General features: G+C 33.3%; 3 protein-coding genes across 3 annotated transcripts; 1 reads left to right on the forward strand and 2 right to left on the reverse strand.

Annotated features, from left to right (window-relative positions):
* Positions 1 to 2,224: 2,224 nt before the first annotated feature.
* Positions 2,225 to 2,945, reverse strand: LOC146940798 (auxin-induced protein 15A-like). The gene has a single exon (XM_085754561.1). The coding sequence runs from the start codon at positions 2,699 to 2,701 to the stop codon at positions 2,423 to 2,425; it is 279 nt and encodes a 92-aa protein (XP_085610687.1). The 5' UTR covers positions 2,702 to 2,945; the 3' UTR covers positions 2,225 to 2,422.
* Positions 2,946 to 3,918: 973 nt separating this feature from the next.
* On the forward strand, positions 3,919 to 4,620 carry LOC146940799 (auxin-induced protein X10A-like). Its single transcript, XM_085754564.1, has one exon. The coding sequence runs from the start codon at positions 4,195 to 4,197 to the stop codon at positions 4,471 to 4,473; it is 279 nt and encodes a 92-aa protein (XP_085610690.1). The 5' UTR covers positions 3,919 to 4,194; the 3' UTR covers positions 4,474 to 4,620.
* A 2,103-nt stretch (positions 4,621 to 6,723) lies between these two features.
* LOC146940800 (3'-5' exonuclease-like) lies at positions 6,724 to 11,864 on the reverse strand. Its single transcript, XM_085754551.1, has 6 exons — positions 11,453 to 11,864; positions 10,622 to 10,801; positions 9,536 to 9,666; positions 9,252 to 9,413; positions 7,698 to 7,808; positions 6,724 to 7,017 (listed from the first exon to the last, which is right to left on the reverse strand). The coding sequence occupies exons 1-6, from the start codon at positions 11,730 to 11,732 to the stop codon at positions 6,943 to 6,945; spliced, it is 939 nt and encodes a 312-aa protein (XP_085610677.1). The 5' UTR covers positions 11,733 to 11,864; the 3' UTR covers positions 6,724 to 6,942.
* Positions 11,865 to 13,426: the final 1,562 nt, after the last annotated feature.

Genomic DNA, 13,426 nt, shown 5'->3' on the forward strand with positions numbered 1-13,426 from the left:
AAAAACTTGATTTTTTCTGTGTCCAAATCAAATGATCCAAGTCTCTATTTATAGAGAGAAAAAAATCACGAATTTTGGTAAAAAAAAATAAAATAAAATTATTTGCAATGAAATAATTGAGTCCAAATTATTTTGAAGATAAAAATCCAAGCAGCCAATCGTAGCAAGCCATGTGTCACAACTTTTATCCATTTCTCTTTCTCTCTCCGCGTTGCCTGCACTTCACTCTCCCTGTCGGCGCGTGAGATGCACACGCCTTTTTTGACCACTCGCAATTCGTCACGTTGCAGTTCGGCCAGACATTCAACTTGTTGAATATATTCACCATCTCTTTCCTCCAGCTCATATTCAATAACCACTCTCCAATGGTGTAAACATGTTGAATGGCAGATTAAATAACCCATTGCACTTGGTCTTAATAGAGAAGAAAGAAGTACAGACTTAACAAAAAGGTCTGTATATAGACAGTTGAAGTAGACAAGGAGACAAACTTTTATATAGACTAAATGTTTAAATATCTACTACTTATGTCACACTATGTTGACACGATCATATTCTATATAAAAGTTTGTGTCCTCTTATTTTGACTCAAACTTAGCTGGGATGAAGTTCACGGCTTATCACACTTCTCACTAGCTTTGTGTGATGTCAGCTTATCACACTTCTCACTAGCTTTGTGTGATGTCAGACACATTTGAATTGTGTGATTTTGATCTAAAAATTTTAGTTTGAATTTAAGATTGTAAAACAATTTAAATCCAAATTTAAAATTTGAATCGTACAATCAAAATCATACGGTTCAAATGTAGTTCCCTTAATTCGATGTGGTTAGTAAGATGTAAATCCTTGTTAATTCGATTAATCTTATAGTTGATGATTTATCAATATTTTTGATGCAAATCAATTTTTTTTTTCACAAATCAATTTTATGTAGAGTTACTTGGTGATCAACTTTGTGTAAATTTTCTTCGCTTAATAACTCACAATAAACACAACATTTTATAAATCCAATCATCAGAGAATTTTCATTCAATAGATCAATTCCACAAGCTTTCATAATATTTTGCAACAATTTGATACTTGATTAAATGAATTCAAGTAAATGGATGGTGCAGTTTTTAAAAATATAATCGAGTGTCTATAAGATGACATAGCTACAAATGTTTCGTATAATTTTTATAAAATTGTATGTTTGATCGTTAATATTAATATGAAACTTGTTTTATTTTTTAACAAAAACAATTTGAATTCAATTCTACATGAACTCTTGTGAAAGAGTAAGTCTACACTACAGAATTCCAATGACATTTCAGAATTTGGGTTGATTATTAGTAGTGTTAAGAATCTTATTTCTTTAAATTTCAACTTTGTGGTAAAGTTCATCAGCCAAAAAAAAAAAAATATGATTGTTCATTTATCAGAAAGAGTGGCCAATTCTTGGGACCCTGTTGCAACCCCTACCCCCTCACACACACACTCACTCATCTTTGTTCGCTTCAGTATATAACAAAGAAGTTGAATATTTTCAGCTCAGTATATAACAGTGAAATGAATATCAAGTAGTACACCTTTCTTAAAGACAAAATGGTCATTTTGTTTGATCTCGTTTTCCTTAGTGAATGAAATATCGGCCATAAAAGGGACTGAATCCGGTAGACTTGATTTCTTGGGACATTCTCATAAAATTACAACAGGCATTTAATTTAGTGCATAATAAATAATAACTAAATGTAATTTACAAGAAATGAATTATGATACACAGACATGAGATACGTTCATTGTTGCGGTGCACCATCAACTTCACTACTTTTGTCGGCAACTTCCTGGGCTTGCTTTCAAAGGCTTGGGTCTGTGTAAGACTAAGTTGATGGCTGAAGCTCACGGGACTTGGAATAGTTGGAGGAGCTTTCTTTTTTATTATATATAGCTTAATTGCTCTGCCTAGATGGAGAAGCAGTTGATAGAAGTACAAGACATGTAAAAAAATTGTGAGCACAGATCCAAGATAACTTATCAACTATTATAGCTTGGCTGAATGTTTTATTAGGTCAGAGAAATTCGCAGGAATATTCAAAATCGATATTGCTTATAGCAGATACTCTTATATCATCATTATAATAAACCAAGAAAATTTAGATATTATTGTTTCATAATTTCTTTTTCTTTTTCAAATGAATCGCCAGTTTTATAATTTATAAACTTAAGCATATAGGAGCCCATTGAGTTTTTGAATGTATTCTGTCATTATGATTAGAAATAAATAATAACAAATAATTTGTTCCTGAATGAATTTGCCATTCAGATGGACAATTCTAAACCATTCCTAAGGTAGGAAAACGAAACAAAATTTTTACAAATCTAAATGATGACTATTGTACAAAATTTTCTTGCTAATCTATGTCAGTCTTCTTTAGTGTAAGATTTATAGCCCATTGAAGCGAGAAGTAATATGCAAGAAAACGTCTTCTGTGCAAGGAATTGTGAGGCCGCCCATTGGATGGTCATATCCGAATTCTTCCTCGGCTTGACTCAACAAGTTTTGAAATGAAGCTTGGTTCAAGTATGACGTGGGGATAACAAACCGCTTCATTTGCTCTCCAACGTACACTGCAAGATAGCCCTTTGGCACATTCAATACTTTGGATGTTTGGCTACTGCTAAAGGAAGCCCGTCTAATAGCTGCAGGTAAACGGAAACCCATTTCAAATGTTTTGAAGAACAAGATGAATTTCTCAGATGTAAGATGAATGTATAAAAGTTTGATTGCTTGAGTGATTTGTGATTGTTGTGAAGGAGGACACTATACTTATAGTTTCCAAGGGTTTCTTGAAATCCATTTGCTAGAGTAATGATTGTTTAGAGGACGGGACCCATGAGATAAGAGATCACATGGTGTTGTCTTAGATGCCACTATTAAGGATCAATAAGTTCAATAAGAGTGAAAACCCCACCTCTGGAATGAAAGGCTCACATTAAACTCAATGCTTGTATAATGTGTACTCATTTCAGAAATGCATCAGACATGGCACATGTTCTCCTCGCATTGATAACACAACTTAATGTTGATGAATGACCTGAAGAATTATGAGAAATATTAGTCATACACTAAAATACTATCAATTGTGCATATTTAGTTATGGTCCTTGAAGGGCCAGGTTGGAGAAAACAGACAAGCAGACTATGGTTCACAAGAGTCAAGAGATCACATGATACTGTCAAGAGGTCTTTCTCAAAGATTGAATGATTGCTTAAGACTTGAGACAATAATTAAATATATGTCCCACATTAAGAAAGCTGGTCGTTACAATTTACAAAGGCTAAAAATTTCTGATAACAAAACTGTAGGCGGCCTACAAAATTAATTTAGCAGACATAGACAACAATGTTTGTCGAAAACTCCAAGTCATTATTCAAGATTGACGTTTGTTGTTTCTTGATAATAAGGAGATAGAAATGGGCCATACTGTTAGTTTGAGGTATGGTGTCAACCACTCATCTGTGGGCTGTGTGATGGAAACCTAATTGGTTCGATTCACTTTTCCTACCAAATACCTTACGAATTATGATCATTTTTTGTGCAAAATGTATAAAACTTTGTACTATTAAAATTCCTCATGAATTATGAATAAGATGTAACAACTACCAAGCTAGTTGGGACACCCGGCTTTTCAACGCAGTGAAGTTTGCAAGAATACAAGGTATGACACATTTTAAATTCTGCTAGATCCGTGGAAGAGTGAAAACACGAAACACGGTGGATCTTTTGATTGTTAGATTGAAATTCAATCATGTTGCATGAGTCTATCCATATACATACTTACAACAGCTTCCTAGTATATTTCATGGTTGATTGAATTTCAAGCATTAATAGCAACCAGTTTTCCTATCCCAAGGACAAAATACTTGTTATGTTTAGAGATTGTCTGAAACATGTGAAACAAATCTCTTTCACAAGCCTAATCCTATGTGAAAACCTCCAAGACAGTGCCATGTGATCATTAATGAGCCATGTCTCCAATTAATCCCATTGAACACCTCATTCACCATAAAATTGGTTTGCAAAGCCTATATATACTCATCATTGGGTTTACAAGCAACACAAATCATTCTTACCTCAAAGCATCATAATTCAAGTTAACTTATTTTTTCTACTACTTCGTTGAGATCATTCAGTCGTGAAGAAACAAAACAAGAATGGGTTTTCGCTTACCTGGTATTAGACGATCATCATTTACTGCAGGTCAGTCATCTAGCAAGCAAGTGGAAGTCCCAAAAGGCTATTTGGCGGTGTATGTTGGCGAGGAAATGAAGAGGTTTTTGATTCCAGTAGCATTCTTGAATGAGCCTTTGTTTCAAGAATTGTTGAGCCAAGCTGAAGAGGAATTCGGTTACTGTCATCCAATGGGTGGTCTTACAATTCCGTGCAAGGAAGATTTGTTTTTACATACAACTTCCCGCTTGAACGGCCTATAATTAAATTCATACGGCAAAAAAGTCATATGAAGATAACATAACACAGTAGGATTGACTAGTTGTAACAAATTTTGTACATATCACAAATTTCTTTTGTACAAAGTAGAAATCTGAAATGAGAACCTTACAAAACTATATTGTTGTGAATTTATCTATTGTTTTTTGTGTCACCTGAAATACTTGCATTGCACAAACACAATTCATGCACTGATTTTATGGTATATATTAGGAAAACATGCAACAAAACTCGAAACAGATAAATCTTCAAACAAAAACCTTTCTTTAACCTAAAAATGTTTTCAACTTAATTGGCACATGATAGAATTTTGAAAAAAAGTCAGTAGAAGTCAAATTAAAATGATGAAAGGAATATATCACATGATAAAACGTCTTAGTTCTTAACTGTATGATAATTTGGCTGTGATACTTATGTTAGAAAAACCAGCAGGCCATCTTTGGAGGAAAATAAAAATAAAAAATATTATTGAACATTAAATACAACTCCACATGTTCCCTTAGAATGCATAGTTTAAATAGTAGTTAGTAGTACATTAGAAGTTAATTCATGATAAATTACTGCAGTTTCATTAATTAAGGTTCTACTGGCTAATTATCATATATGCAGAAGAAGAAAAAATCATTAAACAAAGTTTTGTACAAGTTAAAGTTTTTAGCCTTAGTCTTCCTTAGAGTCATGTCAAAGCAGTTGCTGCTAGACTTTCTTCAAAAGACTGTAATTATTTAAACTGAATTATATAGGTATGTTGAAATTAAAAATTCAATTTTCAGAGACAACATTTCAGCTACCTGTGGGTTCAAACAATAGGCATTTTTACACTTGTAAATAATTTTCCTGTGAAAATTTTCAATATGAATTACATTCCATACTCAATAGCCGATGTGGGACTAATTGCAAACGTAATATACAAATACAGTTCTCAACCAGCTTTCACCCAAGTCCAAAGCAAGCGACCATGATGCATGCATCTCCCGCTCTCTCACTGAATTGAGTTCAGTTTCAGATTTATTGAATAAAACAATAAACAAGTTAAGCGAACTTCTTCCTCTCCCTCACACTCAGACCAAGAAACAAGTACAATCGTACATATCCATATTCCATTCTCATATTTTTTTTTTTTTAGATAAGAAAGGTCTCTACTTGCGCAATTACAAAGACTAATTTTCTCGAGCTAATTGAGATTCATTTAAGATATTATTACTCAAAACTAGTATTTTATCATACACATTAGCAGGGATCAAACTCTCGACTAAAGGTTTAAATATCTACTACTTGTGTCATACTATGTTGATACATGCTCATATTCTATATAAAAAGTTTGGGTCCTCTTATTTTGACTCAAACTTAGCCGGGGTGAAATTCACCGCTTATCACACTTCTCACTGGCGTTGTGGGCTCTCAGGCACATTTAAACTGTGTGGTCTTGATCAAACGGTCTAAATTTTTTAGTTCAAATTTCAGTGAAATTTAAATCTTTGTTTATTCGATTAATCTTATAGTTGGTGATTTATCAATTTTTGTACACAACTAAAAAAAAAAAATCACAATCCTAACATGTCTCTATATATAGAGCGTTACTTGGTGATCAACTTTTTGTGTAAATTTACTTTACTTTGCTTAATAACTCACCAAAAACATTTCATTTTATCAATCCAAACATCAGAGAATTTTCATTGAATAGATCGATTCCACAAGCTTTCATAATATTTCGCAATTATTTGATACTTGATTAAATAACTTCAAGTAAATGGATGGTACAGTTTTTAAAAATATAATTGAGTGTCTATAAGATGACATAGCTGCAAATGCTTCGTATAAGTTTTATGAAATTTTGTGTGTTTGATCGGTAATATTAATAGTATGAAACTTATTTTATTTTTTAACAAAAACAATTTGAATTCAATTACATATGAACTTGTGTGGAAGAGTAAGTCCCCACTACATAATTCCAATGACATTTCAGAATTTGGGTATTATTAATAGTGTTAAAAATCTTATTTCTTTAAATTTCAACTTTGTGGTAAAGTTCATTATATGACAAACAAATATGATTGTTCATTTATCAGCAAGAGCGGCCAATTCTTTAGACCCCATTGCGACCCCTACCCCTTCACGCACACACTCACTCATCTTTGTTCACTTCAGTATATAACAAAGAGGTTGAATATTTTGAGCTCAGTATATAACACTGAAACGAACATCAAGTAATATTTCTTAAGACAAAATTGTCATTTTGTTTGATCTCCTTTTTCTTAGTGAATGAAATATCCACTATCAATTAAATTAAAAATACCGGCCATAAAAGGGACTGAATCATCCAGTAGACTTGATTTCTTGGGACACTCTCATAAAATTACAACAGACATTTAATTTAGCACATAATAAATAATAACTAAATGTAATTTACATTAAATGAATTATGTTACACACTACACAGACATGAGATACGGTCATTGTTGCGGTGCACCATCAACTTCACTACTTTTGTCGGCAACTTCCTGGGCATCTGGGAGATCTTTAATAGTCTGCAAAAGTATACAAGAACGGTTGTATTACTGGCTATAACTTAGCAACATCAACGATATTATCGACAAGTTTGAAAACAAGATGAGGTTGGAAATCATTTGTTGATTGATTGAATTTACTATTTAGGACTCGTACGGGGACATGATAAAATAAGGACAAATAGATTAAGAGAGTTGGATAAGAATTAAAGAGAATATATATGAGTCTGATAAGTTCTTATATTTTTAAATGTGTTGTATCTTAGGCAGTCCACTGTATAGTATCGTGTGTTATATCACGTGTTTGAGTGATTAAGAGATGGAGGATGGCGGTGATGAAGGGTGCAGGGTGACAGCGATGATGATGGAGAGTGTTGGGTGGCAATGGTGAAAGGTGGTCAGTGACGGCAGTCATGGAGTGATGTACACTAATGGCAACAGAGTGGCAGTGGTGGAAGATGCATGGGCAGCAGTAATGGTAGAGGGCATCAAGTGCAAGGGTGGAAGGCAGGGAAGGGAGGAAGAGGAAATAAAAATCCTATCTCATACTTAAGTTTCTAGCCAATCCCCTGCAACTAGATTAACTTTTAGTTAGAATGAAAATATAAGCTTATTATCTTCAATTAGATCACCAAACTCTATCAAATCATGACATGATGATAGCTCTCACTTATCTGAACCATCAAAGAATTCCTTATTACCTGATAGAGAAACCAAGAAGCAAAAGCATCTGTGGCAGCATACTCTAGTTGCTCCTTTGACAAATAAGGAGTCTCCCAATTCCCCATTCTTATTTTGCTGGGCTTCTTAAGCTGCAAAAATAAATAAGCTTGGTAAATATCATATCAATATAGATAGTTCTTTGTGTTTTTCAAGAAAGCAGTTGAAAGTGAAACTCCTTCACATTTGTCCTCTCCGCAAGGCCAAAGAAAATAAAAAACGGTGGAAAATGGATACTAAAGAAAGGAAAACAATCAAGCAGACGCATGGGAATTAAGGACCTGTTTGATTGTGTTTTCAGTTTTTGTTTTTTAAAAGCATTTTATAAATCAGTTTTTAGAAACTGTTTTTAAGAAGAAAATAAAATAAATACCTGCTTGATAATCTTATTTCTTAAAAGTGTTTTATAGATAAGAAAATTCTGCCACTTATTTACTAAAATGCCATTAATGAAAATATACCACATTTCCGTGTTTTTAGTTTTGGAAATTGGAAACTGAAAACCAAAACACTATTCAGCAGTTCTCATTTTTTAGTTTTAAAAACAGCAAAACATAAAACAGTTTTGGGAAACAATTTTTAAAAAGTAGTCAACCAAATAAGTTTTAGAATTTTCAAATTTTAGAGAAGAGAAAACAGTTTTAAAAAACAGAATCAAACAGGCCCTAAATCTTTTAATTGTTATCTCTATTTAGTGCAAAAGCAACAATACAGATGACTAGTGGAGAAGAAAATGGTAAACGAGAAAAAATATATATTACTTGTGTTATGACATTCATTCTTGTTGTTTGAAAGTTCCGATGATGTCTAAAAATTATATTCATCTTACAAAACATTTCTCCCTTTGAAGAACTTAATCAGCATTGTGCAAGGGACAAAACTCTGGTTTATTCAGAATTGAACTATCAAATGTGACTTAAGTGCAATTAAATATATGCATATATTGATTTATCATAAAACTCTTATTTACCTACTACTCAGTAATTGGAAATATTTATTGCGAAAAAATATTACTTATTATAATTGCAGGACTTTTAAATAAATGATGATTAATGAACAAACATTACAAAAATACTAGCACATTTTTTTAAAGCGGATAGAGAGGTAGGTCATATGTGGCATTAGAGCTGGACTGTGATTTCAAGTAAACTATACATGTAATGTCAGGAATTCAAAACTTATTCACAACCAAACCTACATAGACTCCCTGTCATAATAATATAAAAATAAATTCTTCCCCAAAAGGTAGTTAAAGCATTGAACATTCCATTCGTTTAGTGGGGAGACAGCGTCCATTTTCCTTATCTCTAGATACAGGCCGAAGAAACTTTCAAAGGAAACTACCAGATATAACATAAGAATGGTGAGCAGGTTTGGGACATTGAAGTGGCAACAGTTTTCATGTTAACCAGCCAGTTTTGGAAGGGCATAAAAAAGTTTCTTTGTGCCATCAGGTGTTTGAAGAATTTTGGATTAGTCAAAATCCCATGTACACAATCCAGTCGGTTTTTAAGAAATATGAACTCAAAGCGTACCTGTTTTGATAGAAGTTTTTCGGTCAAAGATGCAAGACCCCACTTATTCGGACCTCCACCTAGCTTTTGATTAGCGTGATAAGAAAGGTCTTCCACACCTTTAATGGATATGAAATAATCTCTCAAAACCTTAGAAGCATCACCGCCAATCCCCGCTCCAACCTTGTAAATGTCAAACATCATATGAAATGAATTACTTATAAATTATGACAATTGATTAGTTCCTACAGATAGAAAGGAAAACAAATAAGAAAAATAAAATCCAGTTTAAAGTAAATAGAAACCTTCAAAACTGAGGAATCTTCAAGTAAAAGCTGTAGATTTCGAGGGATTCCAGAATGAATTAGATGAAGAACAAGACAATGATTAGTGTCACAACATATCTGCATCACTGCTGTTTTCCCGGGTGGAACACCTGTAGAAGTTTCATACAATACTGATTCAGTAATTTGAAGTTGTGGTAATCATTGCTATTAAAGTATTGTAGTTTTAGGCTTTGTTTGGGAGTTTGGAGGGAAGGGGAAGGAAGGAAGGGCTTTGGGGGGTGGAAAATATAGAGGGAAATGGAGAAATCTTTCACATTTTTTGAAAGAATTTTTTTTAGAGAATGATAAACTATGTTTGTGATGCATATATTTTTATTATTAAAAATATTATAATAAACAACATAGAATAAATTTGAAGAATTCATATAAACCCTCCAAAACCCTCCCCCAATACAACTTTTTAGTTCCCCTATATATGAGGAGGGTTTTGTATTATGAAGAAAAATTAACCCCCCCAAAGCCCTCCCCTCCCAATGTTATTTCTTCCACTTGCTCCTTCCTTTTTTCCAAAACTTTCCCCTCCCTTCCCCTCCAAACTCGCAAACAAAGCCTTACAGTCACAAAAGGAACAAAAATCTTTTGTTCTGCTGAAAAGATAAGAACATAGGTGGCATTGCAAGTTGCAACAAAGCTATTACAGGATAGATAATCCATAAGCTATGTGACCGAGTAAAGAGCCAAACAATGAAGAAAACTGTTAAAGCACTTGTAAGTTGTAAGTGGGCTATACTGCTATTCCCATGAAAGGACGTTTTCTTCCTTGAGGTTCTTCAACCAATAAAAACATCGAATTTTCTTTACTGGAATTCCTATCAACCTAGTTGTTTCTCTGGTCTGTGGTCCCAAACAGATACAAATACCAAACCAAAACTAGTTGATCAACTTCCTTCACTCTTGTAGGCATACTAAATCAACTTAAACATCTTAATATCACACACATTGCCAATATTGTTACTTAAAGGCGGAAATTGTAATAGAGTCAATACAACTAGGTAAATAAATACCATAACCAGCTACTTGAACATAACAAGAAACCGAACCAACCTCTTTTGAAGGTGGGTCTCCACTCAATGTCAAATCCGATTGGAATTTGCATCATCTCTCTTTTCTTTTCTTCAATGCTTTTTAGGAACTTTGTTACAGCTTTCTCCACATCATTAAATGTCCTGCTGTACATAATTTTCCCACAAAACTTCATTACAGGTAACCTCATCTTTAAATGGCCTTGCAACAATAAAAAAGACATGTCAAAAGTTTATTAGAAAACCAAAAGGAAATATTGATGAAATTTATACAGAGTTTTATTTTGTAGAGAAAGAGATAGGATAAGTCTTCAGGGTTTCCATGAAATAGAAAAATTATGAGATTCAGGCTCAGTTTGGATAGCCTAAACTAATCATCCGTTTCCAATTAAGCCAGTAAAACGGTAACAAAGCACTGCATTCTCATAGTCAAATTGAGTTTCTTTCAAAATAATAACCAATATAAGTAAACAAAAAGTAGTAAATACTATGAGCCAGTTTGAAACTTGGATGGAATAAGTTTTTCCACAAGCACTTACATGAAAACAAAATTCAAATACTGGTCTAAACTCTAAATACATGAATAACTGAAACTAAAGATACTTCATTTATTAAATAAATCTCTGTTTAGGAACTTCAATGGATATGCTCCGTCAGTGTAAATGAATTTAACACTAGGAATCAACTATTCTCCATGTCATGTGCGAGCGTAAACTATTTTCTCTTCCTATAAACTGGAAATCAACATAAATTGGGCCTAAATGCCAACAGAATGCAGGAACAGTGAAGAAGACAGAGAAACAATTAAAAGTAAAGTAATCAATATAGTGGGGGAGAGGAAAGGAAGTGGGACCTGGAGAAGGTGAGAAAGAGAGAGAAGGTGGGAGTTGAAGAGCGATGAGCGATGTGGGTAAGCGACGGCCGCTGCTGCGGCGAGGGGGAGAGTGAGAGATGAAGGGACGTTTGTTGGTGGTGGTAGTGATGGTGGTGGGTTTTTTTGGGAGAGAAGATTGAAGAGTGGCGTCAATGGCTTCAAGATCTTCCTGGGATAAAGGCTCGCATTCGCACACGAATGAGGCGAGCCGCTCGAAACCAAGCTCCTCCTCCCTTTTTCCATCGCCTGAACGATCCATCAAAATGTTACTCGGAGGGAAAATGATGCGATTAATTTCTGGAGATTTATTTAAAAAAAAATAATAACTAAACTAAGATACACTTTTTTCTTAAAGAAATCAAATTATTTAAAAAAAAATTAAAACACTTTTTGGATGAGTGAATTTTACTCGACCAAAACTTATCAAAACAAAATTTTTGGATGAGTGAATTTTACTCGACCAAAACTTATCAAAACAAAAATTACTTGACCAAATATATATAATTTTTTTTTGAGGGGCAAGTATAGAAAAATATACTTTTTTACTTTTATTTTATATAAAAAAAAACATAAGATATACTCATTGAGTGAATGAGAGCAGCTTAGGTCTTAAGTTTCGATTGTTAATTAGATTCATTCCTGCATATTAGAAATTTCTTTCCTAATGCCATAACATGTCAATCAAAATGGTGTTGATTTTAAGAGAGATGATGATGTGTCATTAGAATTGTGAATTAATGATTTTTTAAGTTTTTTTTGTCAATTAATCTAGTGGTTAAAAATTAATCTTTTTAAGATGAATAAATGAGGTGTCCATTGTTCAAACTTTGTCTCCTGCATATATTATGCAGTATCGCAATAAGATCATACGTTAACTAAAATTTATTTAAAGATACCAACAAGTGACTACAAATTTAATATTGTTTGGAAATAAAAAAAAAAAGGTAATGTTGCAACAATTCAGTGCAACATTAAGGGTCTGTTTGGTTCTGAGGAAAGAGTGTGGATGGAAAGCAGCAAGGAAAGAAAGATTATAGAAAACCATTCTTTCCATTGTTTGGTTGATATATAAAGAGGAAAAAAACCTTGCTTTTTGGTGGACCCCACTGCAGAAAGCTTTCCGCCCAAAACAGCAAGGAAACATATGGAATGCTATTATTTTTGTGCATTTACAAAATCGCCCTCATCTTTGAAGACTATTTACAAAATCGCCCTTATTTTTTTTATTCTACTTTTTTGTACTAATTTTTAACATAAGGGCTTTTATGTCATTTAATATAATCATAACTTTCTTTCCTCTCACTTTCTTATCACTTTCATTCAGACCAAACAACCTAACAAATCATCTCACTTTCCATTCACTTTCCTCATACTTTCTTTCCTTTAACAATCTTTCCTCTTACAATCTTTCCTCTTACTTTCTTTGGTGATCCAAACACACCCTAAGTGAATAAAGCTGGAGAACCAATAAAGTTGATGATATTTCAAGTAGTCGATGTTGATATGCAATCACAAAGATAATAGACGAGAGTTTCTTCATGTTGTCTGCATACCTTACGAATAGAATTAGTTGCCAAAAGTCTCATGGTTCTCAAATAATTGATTGGAACATTTCCATAGAGAGAAAACCAAGTGAAATGCTTTTAAGGAGCTTAAGTTTTTACAATTTGTTCCACTACACGGTTACGTCATGATCACCATGTTGAACTTTAAGCCAATTGTAACCTGATCTAGCTTAATGAATTCCATCGACACCGGCCTCCCAAATTAAGATGTCTGCAGGGCTGTTATCAATGAAGATGCTCTTAATCAACGATTTAATATAACGGGTGATAGTGGTGGGTAAATGATGAAATTGCCAACTCTCGTTAAGAAACACGTCCTTGAGTTAAAGTAAGGTGAATGAGATTTGCACATAAGAAGCACAATTGCAAAGCATATCAACAACCATTA

The sequence above is a fragment of the Medicago sativa genome, chromosome 3 (genome assembly GCF_051527215.1).
Source record: "Medicago sativa cultivar Bolivia chromosome 3, Bolivia_mono, whole genome shotgun sequence".
In the NCBI taxonomy this organism is placed as follows: Eukaryota; Viridiplantae; Streptophyta; class Magnoliopsida; order Fabales; family Fabaceae; genus Medicago; species Medicago sativa.

Bases quoted from the DNA above. Each gene is read 5' to 3' on its own strand.
- LOC146940798 (XM_085754561.1), bottom strand. From the start codon at position 2,701: ATGGGTTTCCGTTTACCTGCAGCTATTAGACGGGCTTCCTTTAGCAGT.
- LOC146940799 (XM_085754564.1), top strand. From the start codon at position 4,195: ATGGGTTTTCGCTTACCTGGTATTAGACGATCATCATTTACTGCAGGT.
- LOC146940800 (XM_085754551.1), bottom strand. From the start codon at position 11,732: ATGGATCGTTCAGGCGATGGAAAAAGGGAGGAGGAGCTTGGTTTCGAG. The intron at 10,802-11,452 runs GTCCCACTTCCT...TATTGTTGCAAG, and splicing joins CTCTTTCTCACCTTCTCCAG to GCCATTTAAAGATGAGGTTA. The intron at 7,018-7,697 runs GTAATAAGGAAT...ATACTTTTGCAG, and splicing joins CTTCTTGGTTTCTCTATCAG to ACTATTAAAGATCTCCCAGA.